This window comes from Takifugu flavidus, chromosome 3 (assembly GCF_003711565.1).
Source record: "Takifugu flavidus isolate HTHZ2018 chromosome 3, ASM371156v2, whole genome shotgun sequence".
NCBI classification, from domain to species: domain Eukaryota; kingdom Metazoa; phylum Chordata; class Actinopteri; order Tetraodontiformes; family Tetraodontidae; genus Takifugu; species Takifugu flavidus.
Window position 1 is genome coordinate 8,409,850 of NC_079522.1, and position 11,788 is coordinate 8,421,637.

The 11,788-nt window shown below is 40.5% G+C and overlaps 2 protein-coding genes across 3 annotated transcripts; both read left to right on the forward strand.

Annotated features, from left to right (window-relative positions):
- Positions 1-76: 76 nt before the first annotated feature.
- LOC130522231 (transcription factor Adf-1-like) lies at positions 77-4,123 on the forward strand. Its single transcript, XM_057026346.1, has 3 exons — positions 77-889; positions 2,160-2,340; positions 2,437-4,123. Exons 1-3 carry the CDS (start codon positions 757-759, stop codon positions 2,978-2,980), a joined length of 858 nt encoding a protein of 285 aa, XP_056882326.1. The 5' UTR covers positions 77-756; the 3' UTR covers positions 2,981-4,123.
- A 382-nt stretch (positions 4,124-4,505) lies between these two features.
- siae (sialic acid acetylesterase) lies at positions 4,506-8,209 on the forward strand. 2 transcript variants are annotated; one of them, XM_057026341.1, is made up of 10 exons: positions 4,506-4,706; positions 4,797-4,958; positions 5,402-5,556; positions 5,641-5,779; positions 5,932-6,103; positions 6,265-6,356; positions 6,436-6,569; positions 6,743-6,897; positions 7,304-7,490; positions 7,774-8,209. In XM_057026341.1, exons 1-10 carry the CDS (start codon positions 4,595-4,597, stop codon positions 8,050-8,052), a joined length of 1,587 nt encoding a protein of 528 aa, XP_056882321.1. In that variant the 5' UTR covers positions 4,506-4,594; the 3' UTR covers positions 8,053-8,209. The 2 variants fall into 2 exon arrangements, with proteins under 2 accessions (XP_056882321.1, XP_056882320.1); XM_057026340.1 differs by having other exon boundaries at positions 4,520-4,706; positions 6,262-6,356.
- The last annotated feature ends 3,579 nt before the right edge of the window (positions 8,210-11,788 follow it).

The following is an 11,788-nucleotide window of genomic DNA, read 5'->3' on the forward strand; positions in this document are numbered from 1 at the left end:
TGTCTACCTCATTTGAAATGGAATTCTGTGTTCATTTACTTAGTCATATTTTATTTTAAATATTGTTGGTTAAATTTAGACATTTCTATAAATTTAATTCTGTTTTGCTTTGCAAATGTCTAATATTTGCAGGGCCCTATGTGAGTATTTGTTGGTTTGTCTGCACTTGGGTTTGAACCAAGAACCATCTCAGCCCAGTTCCCAAAAGATTTTTATGCTGTTTAACATTATTTTATAATAATATTGTCTCTATTTTGTCTCTTCTTTTCTTCTAAGTTCTTTTTCTCATATCTTAGATTGATATTAAACTAGGATTGGGGGAGAGACTCACTAAATAAAATATTTACATGTGAGCGCATGCGCGGAAGCGACGTGGAATCGATTTTTGTTCCGGTGCAGATTTCACTAGTTGCGTGTGCGTTAGGTCTGCGCTCCGAAACGGGAGCGGAGTTGGTACTTGTCGATTCAAAGTCATCAGTATTCTGCCATCGGCAGCGGCTCCTGTGCGTTCCGACTTCGTCACAGCTCCGGCGTGAAAGAGACGCCAAGACCCCTAGTTTTTTATTTTGTTTTGTTTTTTAACCAATGAGTGATCATAACACAGCAATTGGCGCAGTGCAGCGCGTGTGGGACAGAAAATCTGGTGCAAAAGGAGGGAAAATATCCAGTAATTAAAAAAAAATAATTATATATTAAAAAACCCGGACCAGGCCTGAAGTCAACAGGTCGGAGGATTTCCAGGGGCCACTTGGCACGATGGATGAAGAGAAACTCATCACTGAGGTGAAAAACCACAGCATGATTTATGACAATTCACATCGTTTTTATAAGGACAACTACAAAAAAGAAAAAGCTTGGAAAGACATTGCAGAAGCAATGGGAGTGGATGGTAAGTCACGGAAATGACAAACTAATGCTGCTAAATTGTTATTTGTTCATGTAGCTATAATAGCATATAGTTATACAACTTGAAAACCTTTTAAAAATTTGATTTGAAGTATCATTTGCAGGGCTTTATAAATGCAGGAATAACTAATAAAACGTATTAGGTCGCAGAACGAAATCAGTGTAGTTGAGTTAGTTATATCTTACTTAAGATACTTATTCCTGCTTAATTTCTTTTAAATTAAAGGAAGAAAGTAGTGTGATTCTGTTTGTGCTTTTACAAAATGGTGTTAGGCTAAGTCTAGTGTATTTAGATCTTTAAGTATATAAGTATATACTGTATTGTGTGTGTGTGTGTGTGTGTGTGTTTACACATTTTCGAAACTAGCTTTGTGATCTCTGGCGTTTGAAAGACCCAGGCAGCTTTTTCAGCAGGTATTTGTAATGGAACATCCCCTAGATGCACAGCACCACATCAGAGAGGTGTTGGGAGGAACATGCTGTTTCCCCCATGTTCACTCACTAAATCTTAACTGGTGTACACCACAATGTCATATATTCGTCCAAGTCTCCCATCTGAGTCCACCTAAAGCTGAAGTGTGCACAAGAGCCAAATTTAGGACTGAGGAGGTCTACTTGTAAAGATCCTCGCAGTGCTGGAAAAATAAGAATGTTAACATATGCATCAAAATCAGACTACACTTGTTGCTTGTGTAGGGAGTAATTTATGCAACGTGCTTGTTGCTTGTAAAGCTTCTGTTTCCAGGTCAGCAACATACACGATAAATGTAGCGAAAGTGCCGATCACATAAGCCAGCTCGCCGTCCACAAGCCCTCGTAAGTCGATTCCCAGCCAAGCTATCTGGGGTGATAGTCCGGCTACACTCACCCAGGATTTTCTAGTCGAGCTACAGCGTCCACAGAAATTCGCAGAAATTCAGTTTCCCTGTGTGCTGGTAAACACACTTAATGTCTTTCCCCTCAAGTGCGGCATGAAAATTTGGGAAGTTTCACTTTTATGAGAAGTTTTGTGCCACCTCCATGCATGTGTTTGCAGTTTGGCCTGGGCAACAACCTCTCCATCGTTGCCTTTTTGATGGCTTTTTGATGGCTGCACACATTGGACAGAGTTTATCATTGTTGTGTGACCAAGGTGGTAGTTACAGGCAAAGATGATCAAAGAGTGCCCAGAAGCCAAGTATCTGTACAGAGAGAAGAAAGATTAATAAAATGCATAACTACTGTAGTTATCTGGCTTTGTTCCTTTTTTCCAGCTGATACTTGCAAGGCAAAATGGAGGACATTAAGAGACTCTTTTGTGAGACAAAGGAAGAAAGTATCTGCAAGTGGATCAGCAGGAGGCCCTCAAAAAGAATGGAAGTTTAATGACATAATGTCCTTTCTTGTACTCCACATACAGCAAAGAAGGACTGGCAAAAATCATATAACAGTTTGGTAAATTAATTATGGCACATGAAGTGATACATTATTATAATATCTATAACTTATTTGGTTACTAAGGACTATTTTGTGTTTTGGTTTGGTTTGCAGTTCACATAAAATTCGTGAGGGTGTAAGTGCAGGGGAGGAAACACCATCTCCAGCCCTGTCAACCTGTGGATCTGATGAGCAGGCCTCAGAGATGCAACCACCCCCATCCCTCTCCTCAGTGCCCTCTCCATCACAGCCCACTACAGCTGGGGAGAGAGACAGGTCCCATAGGAGCCCAAGGAAGAGGGAGTTTCCGGACCAAACAACATCGGTGACAAGGAAGAGAGCAGGAGCACCTGAACTGGAGGACAGGCGTCCGTCCACACGACAAGAACCGCCTTCAAAACCAGAGTCAGAACTGGATGAATGCTATCATTTTGCACTGAGCCTGGTGCCATTACTCCACAGACTTGACCATAACAACAGGCAGCACGCGAAAATTGGCATCCTGAACTTGCTGTCAGTAAAGCCGCACGTTCAGCTGACAAACAACTGGAGCTGCAACCCCCCCCCCTGCACACCCGCCACCGTACCTCCACCCAGGCAAGGTACTTTCAGGCCAAATACCCACCCCCCCACCAATGAAACCATTTGGCCTATTTAACCAACTGCTGGCTTCAAATGTGGATCCAGAGTGGAAGGAGAGCAGCGCCCCCTACAGAGACCTTTAGAACGGTGGCTTTCTCATTGGTGTACAGTATAGTTGTTTTTCTGTGGTTTTGTATTTACATAAATTAATTGATCTAATTAATTTGTTTTCTTTTTATACTGGTATCCTTTTTTATATTGTATTAGGGTTACCTTTGTCTTAATTTTGTATTTTTTTTTTTTTTAAAGTTCAACAGCATACAACAAGTTTACCAGCTTTTGTTATTATATGAATCACTGAGAGGTTTTAAGTATTGCTTGCTCTTCTTTTTTTATCTAATGCACTAAATTGAGGTTTTTAGTTACTAAATTTATCATTACAAATATGGTGTTTTGCTAAAATGATCAATAATTACCTGTAGATTGAGAGGCAGGAGAGGGCACAAAAAGCTACACAAGTTAGTGTGTTAATGACCCACAAGAGGTCAAAGGAATTCCATGCTCCCCAATAACACAGTCCAGTCAAATGAATAAATTCCTCTAACACTGATTTGCTGAATGAGAGGACGCGCTCACAATTGCATCATCAGCTTCCTGGCTACCCTGTTCCATGTAATGGGGTCAAGGTTCGAAAACCTCCAGGAGTTTGTTGACTGAGCCAGACTCTGTATGGGGAGTGTCTGGCTGATGTCCAGCCGACCTTCCCATTACCACAGACGGTTAAAAAAATATCAGCTGTCAGTCTATGTTGCAGTTTGTTCTGTACAAATCTGGATTTTCTTCATGTTGGGTTTCAATTCTCAGTATCCCTGTTGGATCACACATCACTCCTTGTTAACAATTTGAATTTGGTTTATCACTTTGAGATTCAGAGTCCAGGTCATGGACGGCCAAGTTGTGAGACTACACAACAACACACTATGTTAACGCTACAATGCAGCAACATGTTCACATAAGCTCTACATCTCCAGAGGGTGATGCTTCTGATGTTAAGACCTGACCTTTGCTCTCATATCGGAAAACCAGCACAGTTTATGGAGTTTAAATAATGTTTTAATGACTGGCTTGGAAACAGATGAATATTCATTGTTGATAAAAGTTCATTCTAGAACTAACAGTAACAATGATTTTTCTAACTAAAGTAAAATATTTAAATTATTACATGTCCATTTTCTTCTGCGTGGGTTTTGACAATTCAGGGATTTTTAAAAAATATTTATCTGTTTCAAAGGTATTTGTAAATATTTACGAATGCAAATAGTGATTGGACCCTTAGTTGACAGAACTTTGGATAAGCAAAAACAGTTTGTGTGAATGCTTTAAAAGAGATACCGATTTGTAAAATAAATAATAATAAATAATCTCAAAAATATCACAGCCAAGGCCAAAGGCTTTAGTTATACTCTCTAAATAGATTAAAAAAAAATAGAAGACTTAGATTTTAAAAATGTAGATGTTATTTATTTTAAATAATATTTCACTTTGAGGAAGATAATATTCTGAATTGTTTAGAAATGGGTTTCCACATTTTTAGGCAACAATTTACAAGATATTTAAAAAAGGTTTTGGTTACTTTATCAATGTTAAATATTTGTTCTTTGATGGCCTGCTGTAATGGCATCATTGCGAAATGGGAAATGATGATGAAATAATTACTTTCTGCAGCTCACAGTTCAGTCGGATTGTCAGAGAATCAAGAATGAAGCTCGTTTTTATTCTTGTGGTGTGTTTTCACATCTCTGGTAAGTCTGCGTGCAGCTGATCAACGTTTTTGAGTCCAAGAAGAATACCTTTCAGGTTTTCCTGTTCTAACAGAAATGATCTCTGTGCAGATGCGAAACTGCGCTTTGCCTCCTACTATGGAGATCACATGGTGCTCCAAAAGTCTCCAGAGAGCGCAGTGTTGTGGGGCTATGGTCCCAAAGGGGTGGTGATCACAGTTTACCTGTCAGGACCAACTCAACAGCAGAGATCAGCAGAGGCAGCGAAAGATGGTGAGTAAACAGGTGTGACAATGAAACCCAGAGAACCGGGAAGTCCAGCTTCAACTGTACAGAATTTAAACAAAATCCTTCAAGTGTGGCTGAAATAAAACAATTCTACGAGGAATGGGCCGAAATTCCTCCTCACTGATGTAAAGATCCATTGGCAATTGTTGCCGGCGAGGGTGGAACAACCGTCTTTACTTGCATTGGGCCACATAGATTTTTCCCCTCAGTAAACTGAAATTAACATTTAAAAATGGTATATTTGAGGTCGTCACGCAGAGCACAAGGGACTCACTCTGTTCCCATCCTCCCTCAAGTCATCCGACGCAGTTCTTTTCATGTTGATTTATCGGTCATCTTCATATTGGGTTGATTCAAGCTGCCAACAAATCGCATGAAACACCCCGACTGATATGATAGTTCCACTGACACAGCATCACTGTCTGCAGGTATTTGGAGAGTCAGTCTTGACCCTGTTGAAGCTGGTGGTCCGTATAGTGTAACAGCAACCTGTGAGAGCAGCACAGCCACACTGACAGATGTGCTGTTTGGGGACATTTGGCTGTGTGGGGGACAGAGTAACATGGCCTTTCAAACATCGCGGGTAAGCTCCCTCACGTATATCAGGGTTTTATATTTGTTGCCCCACGTCACCTGTGTCAGGTAGTCTTTTCATGGCAACTTCCAGATCTTTAATTCATTAGAAGAGCTAAACCTCGCGGCAAAGTATCCTGATGTGAGACCTTTTATGGTCGCGCGTGACTGGAGTGGCACTGAGTTGACTGATATACTTGGAGTGAACCTTCCCTGGTCTGTGCCCTCTTCAGGTACCTCATTCATTCATTCGTTCGTTCATTCATTCAGTAGATGAACTATGTTGCCTTCCAATGTTTTGCAAAAAAAAAGGCCTCAAAATGTCACATTTGGAGCTTTAGTTCATTTGCACAAAGATTCTGATTTTGTTGATGCCCATTTGCAGAGGTTGTGGCCAAATTTTCTGCAGTATGTTGGCTCTTTGGACGTTACCTGCACGATACCCTGAAGTATCCCATAGGACTAATAGATTCATGTTGGGGAGGAACACCGGTGGAAGCCTGGTCCTCCTCCAGGGCACTGCAACAATGTGGACTGGACTACAATGATGAACTCCGGTAAGTATGAATAGCTCCATGTCTGAATTGAGCTAAGCAAATTTTATCTTACGGCCTTTTTAAAAAAAACTATCCCAAGACAAACTGTTATGAACTACAAAATCTTACACTTTCAGCCATTTAAATAAATTGTGCTGAGTCGTTATTGTAACTTTTAGAAGGCCATACCCTTCAAATAAAAATTCTGTCCTGTGGAATGCAATGATCCACCCTCTGGTCAAGATGACCATCAAAGGAGCCATCTGGTACCAAGGTGAGATGGCATCCACAGATCATATGAGAAATCTCACTTCATCTATATCACGCGACTGTGACGCTCATCTGGCTTTCAGGAGAGTCGAATGCAAACTATCATCAAGACAAGTACAACTGCTCGTTTCCTGCTATGATTGATGACTGGAGGATGGCCTTTCACCGAGGATCAGGAGGAAACACAGCTGCAGATTTCCCCTTTGGATTTGTCCAGGTCTGTTGGTGTTACTTGTAAATTGTTTTACAGACTGCGTTCTATCACAACAGAATACAAAAGTTCCTGAGAGTTTGAGACTATTAAATCAGCTATTAGTTAAAGAGAAATACTGCAGTGTTTTAGGCCTATCTCCAGGTATTTATTCCTTAATAAATCCTTTGTATTTGCAGCTGTCGACCTACATTAAATATTCCACGGACGACAGCTTCCCAAACATCCGCTGGCACCAGACTGCAGACTTTGGCTTCGCACCAAACCTTCGCATGCAGAAAACCTTCATGGCTGTGGCGATGGATTTACCTGATGAAACATCAAAAGGCGACGCGTAGGTTTTAAGATCTTGAGCACTCACAGCAGTTGAGTCCTTCCTCAATTTCACCTCCACCATATGAACAGTGTCATTTGTTGTTACTAAGCGGTAATTACCGTACGTATTATATTCAGTCTATATTTCCAACTCTGGAGGACAGGCAACGATCCTCCATGACCTGGTAGAAAAGTATTAGTTTGTTGTTAGTTTGTTAGTTTTTTTTAGTTTAACTGGAGAAATGTCTAAAGGCATTTTTGACAGGCCATCTTTGGTTAAAAGGGGGCCTACCAGAAATCAAAACAGGGCCAAATCCTGACCTCATACTCATGTCATTGCCCCATAACTTATTTAAGTGTTCCTTTTTATTTGCCCCAAACTAAAAATCCCCTTCAGTTGGTAAGAAGATGTGCTTTTTTTGAAGGATCCATCCCAGAGAAAAAAAGGCTGTAGCCTACAGGCTCACATTAGGGGCAAGGGCGGTGGCTTATAATGAAACAGATGTGCTCTTCCAAGGACCTTTCCCCAGTCAAATCCTTTCCACGGCGACATACATCAACATAACCTACGACCAGACACTGTCTGTCTCACCATCTACTGACACCTTTGAGGTAAGTTTCAAACCCAACATGAACTCAGAAGATTATTACAGACCAACATAGCTCTATGTTTTAACTGGGTCAAAGCTGAGGGAACCAGTCAGTCCAGGACTTATTCTTTACTAGAGTGCTACAGTATAAGTGCAGCAGTTAGAAATCTGGTGGAATGAAAGTAAATCACTTATGGTCACCACTGTTATTGTTGTAGTATTGTTTGGTTGCATCATTTTAGCATTTGCTTTATTTTATTTAGATCTAGTTGACTGTGATGTGACAACCTTTTCTTTCCTTAAAGGTCTGCTGTTCTCAGATTCAGGCTCCATGTGGGCCTGGTTCTGTCTGGGTCGCTGCTCCAGTTGGGCGCTGGAATCCAGACAGTGTCCAGTTATCTATCAGCAATTTGTGTTCATCTGCTGAAGAGGTCATGGCCATCCGGTACGCATGGAAGGACTGGCCCTGCAGCTTTAAAGCCTGTCCAGTCTACAGTGCCAGCGGGATTTTACCTGCTCCGCCATTTATTATCAACCGCTACGCTGCCCCAACAACCTGGAAACACAGCAGGCTGATATTGTAAGTTAATTCAACCAAATGCAGCCTTTCAAATCTATTTCGAGAAGCACCATCATCATGTTCCATTCTTTAAATTTAAAAATTCAATTGAGTCATCAAAACTCTGACTTTGGAAGTTTGAGAGTCTGACTATACAATAATAAATTCACATGATAAATCACTGTGTCAAGATGACTGAATATATGTGAGTGCTCCTGAAAATCAACTAAATTATTGATAAATCACAGATTAACAAAGTGAACAACTACATTTTTGTAAAAAAAAAAGTATACAGCATTTCCTTGACCAACTCTGTTTATTAAGTACATTATTGAGCCCTGAAAACCAAGACTATGCTTCCTAAATAAAAATACAGTATAATTTGATGATGACCCTGTTTGGCCTTGATAGGACAGTTAATAGCTGCGGGTTGAGCTAGAGGGCATCATGGTGGGGAGGTCAGGAGGTGCTGGAAACCGTTCAGTCTGTCCTGGGACAGAGACACCACAGACAGGGCAGAGTCATCATGTCAGCGTCACATATATATGATATATGAACATAATATATCACATAATATATGAATGAAAGTGATCTCAACCACCATCTTGGAATCTGCCACATGGGTGTTTACAGTTGTGATGGACTCCAGCAATCAGGTTCCATTCTCCTCTGGATCCAGGTTCTGTTGGTGTTTAATCCCTGTGGGACAGCTGTGCTGAGGTGGAAAATTCCACTCATTCACGCCCCCACTTCCACACCCGCCTGATTTGTCTTCACCATTTTCACCTGTTGCTGCTTGTAGGCTGTATTTAAGCCACTGCAGCGCATTCCTGCTTTGCCAGATTGCTGTTGTGTCATGCCTGACTCTTCAGCACTTTCTCCATTTGGGTTTACTGGTTTTGGCCCTGCCAGTCTTGGACTTTTCTTCTCTGTCTTCTTCTTTTCTTCCTGACAACCTTCTGTGCCCGATTAAGAGTTTTGCCTTGTGTTTATTTGGACTGTTTCCCACCTGTGGCTATGAGGTCCGTGATCACTTCTGCAGTTGTTCAATAGTCTTTTGTTAAAAACTGTCTGAACTGCTGTGCTGCGAGTGGAAAATACCGCACCCATGTCAACATGGAACACAGGACCAGCCTCCGTTAACTCGTTTTCATATTTTAATAGTCACAATCATCCTCCCACTTCAACAAAAGGTCCTTGAAAATCCCATTTTTGTGTTTCAGTGATTTTGCTCTTCCAAATATATTAATTTTAATATCTTCACAGCAGTGTGAAACTACCCTTCTGCGTTAGTAGCATTAACCAAGGGGGCACCAGCAGGTTGTCTGGTTTTGGGTCTTATATCTTTAAACTGAACAATTCTGACAAACATTTAAAACAAGGATTTTCAGTATCAGGTTTTAGCTGAGCTGCTGTGTTGCGCCACTTCCATGTGGCCTCTGATCAGTCCTACCTGGGAGGATGTCCAGGAGCTCTGAAGCCTATCTGAGTTGATCATCATGGTCAGTCAGAACAAACTCTTCAGAAATACATTTTTCAGTCATCAACTAAAGAAAAGATCCCTGAAAGTTTGGCTTTACTTCCATATTTCTCAGGCTCTTGTGTCTGGAGATGAGTACTTTGACTACTGGTGAGCTCCTGTTCTTCAGAGAGAAGCTCCTCTTCATCATGATGATGATCTCCTGTTTCCATCCTACAATCTGGGCATCATCCCTGAAATCCAGCTTTTATCAAAGTAGCTTCAAAACCGCTTCAAATCTGGATGAAGATGGACTTTATGGTTAACAAGCTGTGCAACATTTGACTTTATACCCAAAACATGCTGGAATAATTGAGTGGCACTTCCAAATAACACAGAAATGAATTACAGCAATATGTCTATTTCCTTTAGACAACAAATTAGTGAAGTGTGATTTTAAGACAGAAACACATTATGTTAAAAAAAAAGACGACTGATACTGACAGTGATGTCCCTTTCCTCCATTTTTTATTTCTTTATTTTGAGCTCAACATCTGCTTTAACATCTACAGCGCAAAAGACAAGCTGCTTATTCTTTTGGTCTGTTTGAGGAGATTGAAACTAAAAGTTGACTGAGATCATTTTCAAGATCTTTATTGACGAAAGAATTATGACATTTTCGAAATGAAAACACTGCCATAATCAATTAAGGATAACTTTCAGAATAAACAGAACAACTTCATAAACTCACACTCGTCCTTTAGTGAGTTTCAGTGCTATGAAGAAGTGTAACCACAAGATGGCGACAAAGGCCTTTAATATGAGGAAATAGATACAATTTATAACTGAAGAAAATCAACGTTTCCGAATTTCGAAACAGTTTTATATTAACATTTCATATCTATTAGAAACTAGCTCGTCATATTTATTAACCAATTTTTTAATCGTATTTTGCTTGATTAATTTTGTTGTTAATTTACGCGGATGTTTTGATGGTGGGAACTAATTAGCATCAACCTCCTGTTTCGTGTCGACCATGTTAATAGACGATCCATGCAAGATACGTAAAAAAAATGTCCTGTTTAAAAACAAACAATAATTTTGTCTTTAGTGCTGATTTAAAAACCTGACTGAACTTTAAATTCCTGTGTACTGACCTGAGGCTGGAAGTTAAAATAACACGAACTTTGTCTTATATATAATTAATAACTATGGTGACTAAGAAAATGATTCATTGACACGATTTATCACTTAAATATAAAAATAAATTCGTGTATGTTTCACCAAAAGTCCAACACTCAACAGAACATCTGGTGTGCCAGATAAATCTACTTAAAAATATGAAAACAAGATTGATATGCTGGTGGTGTTTGTCAGAATGTCTAAAACCTAAATAGAGATGGCTCTGGCGTGAATTTCTCACCACTATCTGTGAACAAAATGACCTTTGACCTTCATACGTGAAATCAGAAACCTTTTAGACGACACTCCAACAAGAGCAGCATTGTTCAGTATCAGTGACCATTTACCTGAGGAAATCGCTCCAGGGCTCTGAATGGGTCTTTAGTGATTCTAAAACAGCCACTCAGGTTTGTCGACTGACTCCATTTATGGACAGTAATTATACCCCCCCCCCCCCCCCCCCCCCCATCTCAATTCAGCCTGGTCTCCTGGATCTTTCAAAGTTCTCTTGATCTCTGAATTATAATAAACTATTGTAGTTTGGCTGTTCTGCATCATAAACTGGACCCAGCACAGTCCTGGAGAAACATACCTGAACTCCATCTCCCTGACTTTCTTGGTGAGTGACTTCATCTTGTCCCAGTGTGCATGTGAACCATGGGGTGCTGTGGGAATTGTGGGGAGGAGGGGGACTGTCAGAGTAACTGAGACAGCAGCAGCTTCACACCTTCACACCTGCAGTGGACCAATCTGTGCTTCCACTCACAGGATCACAACATGTGTTGGGTGTCACCACTCTGACTCCAGAGAACAGTCATCAAATTATGGAATCACTCTGAATGATATAGAAAATAGAAACAAGCTATAGAAATGACTTCAGGTGCTTCAGACTTGGTTTGTTCCTTCCAGTCCTCCATCTTTTAAGAGAGCAGTCGTCTCATCTGACCTCCAGTCACACCTTCCTGTGTTTTAAAACCTTTATAAATTCTTCAGTTCCAGCAGATCTCAGATAGAAGCAGCTATTATTCCATGTAACCATGTACGTCTGTAATAACTACATTATTTTACTGACAACCACTGCTGTGACAGAATGCTGAGTAATTGTTTCAGTTCACATTTG

Coding starts and splice junctions, on each gene's coding strand:
- LOC130522231 (XM_057026346.1), top strand. CDS start 757: ATGGATGAAGAGAAACTCATCACTGAGGTGAAAAACCACAGCATGATT. Junction 890..2,159: donor AGAAGCAATGGGAGTGGATG/GTAAGTCACGGA, acceptor CCTTTTTTCCAG/CTGATACTTGCAAGGCAAAA. Junction 2,341..2,436: donor AAAAATCATATAACAGTTTG/GTAAATTAATTA, acceptor TTTGGTTTGCAG/TTCACATAAAATTCGTGAGG.
- siae (XM_057026340.1), top strand. CDS start 4,595: ATGGGAAATGATGATGAAATAATTACTTTCTGCAGCTCACAGTTCAGT. Junction 4,707..4,796: donor GGTGTGTTTTCACATCTCTG/GTAAGTCTGCGT, acceptor ATCTCTGTGCAG/ATGCGAAACTGCGCTTTGCC. Junction 6,104..6,261: donor GACTACAATGATGAACTCCG/GTAAGTATGAAT, acceptor TGTAACTTTTAG/AAGGCCATACCCTTCAAATA.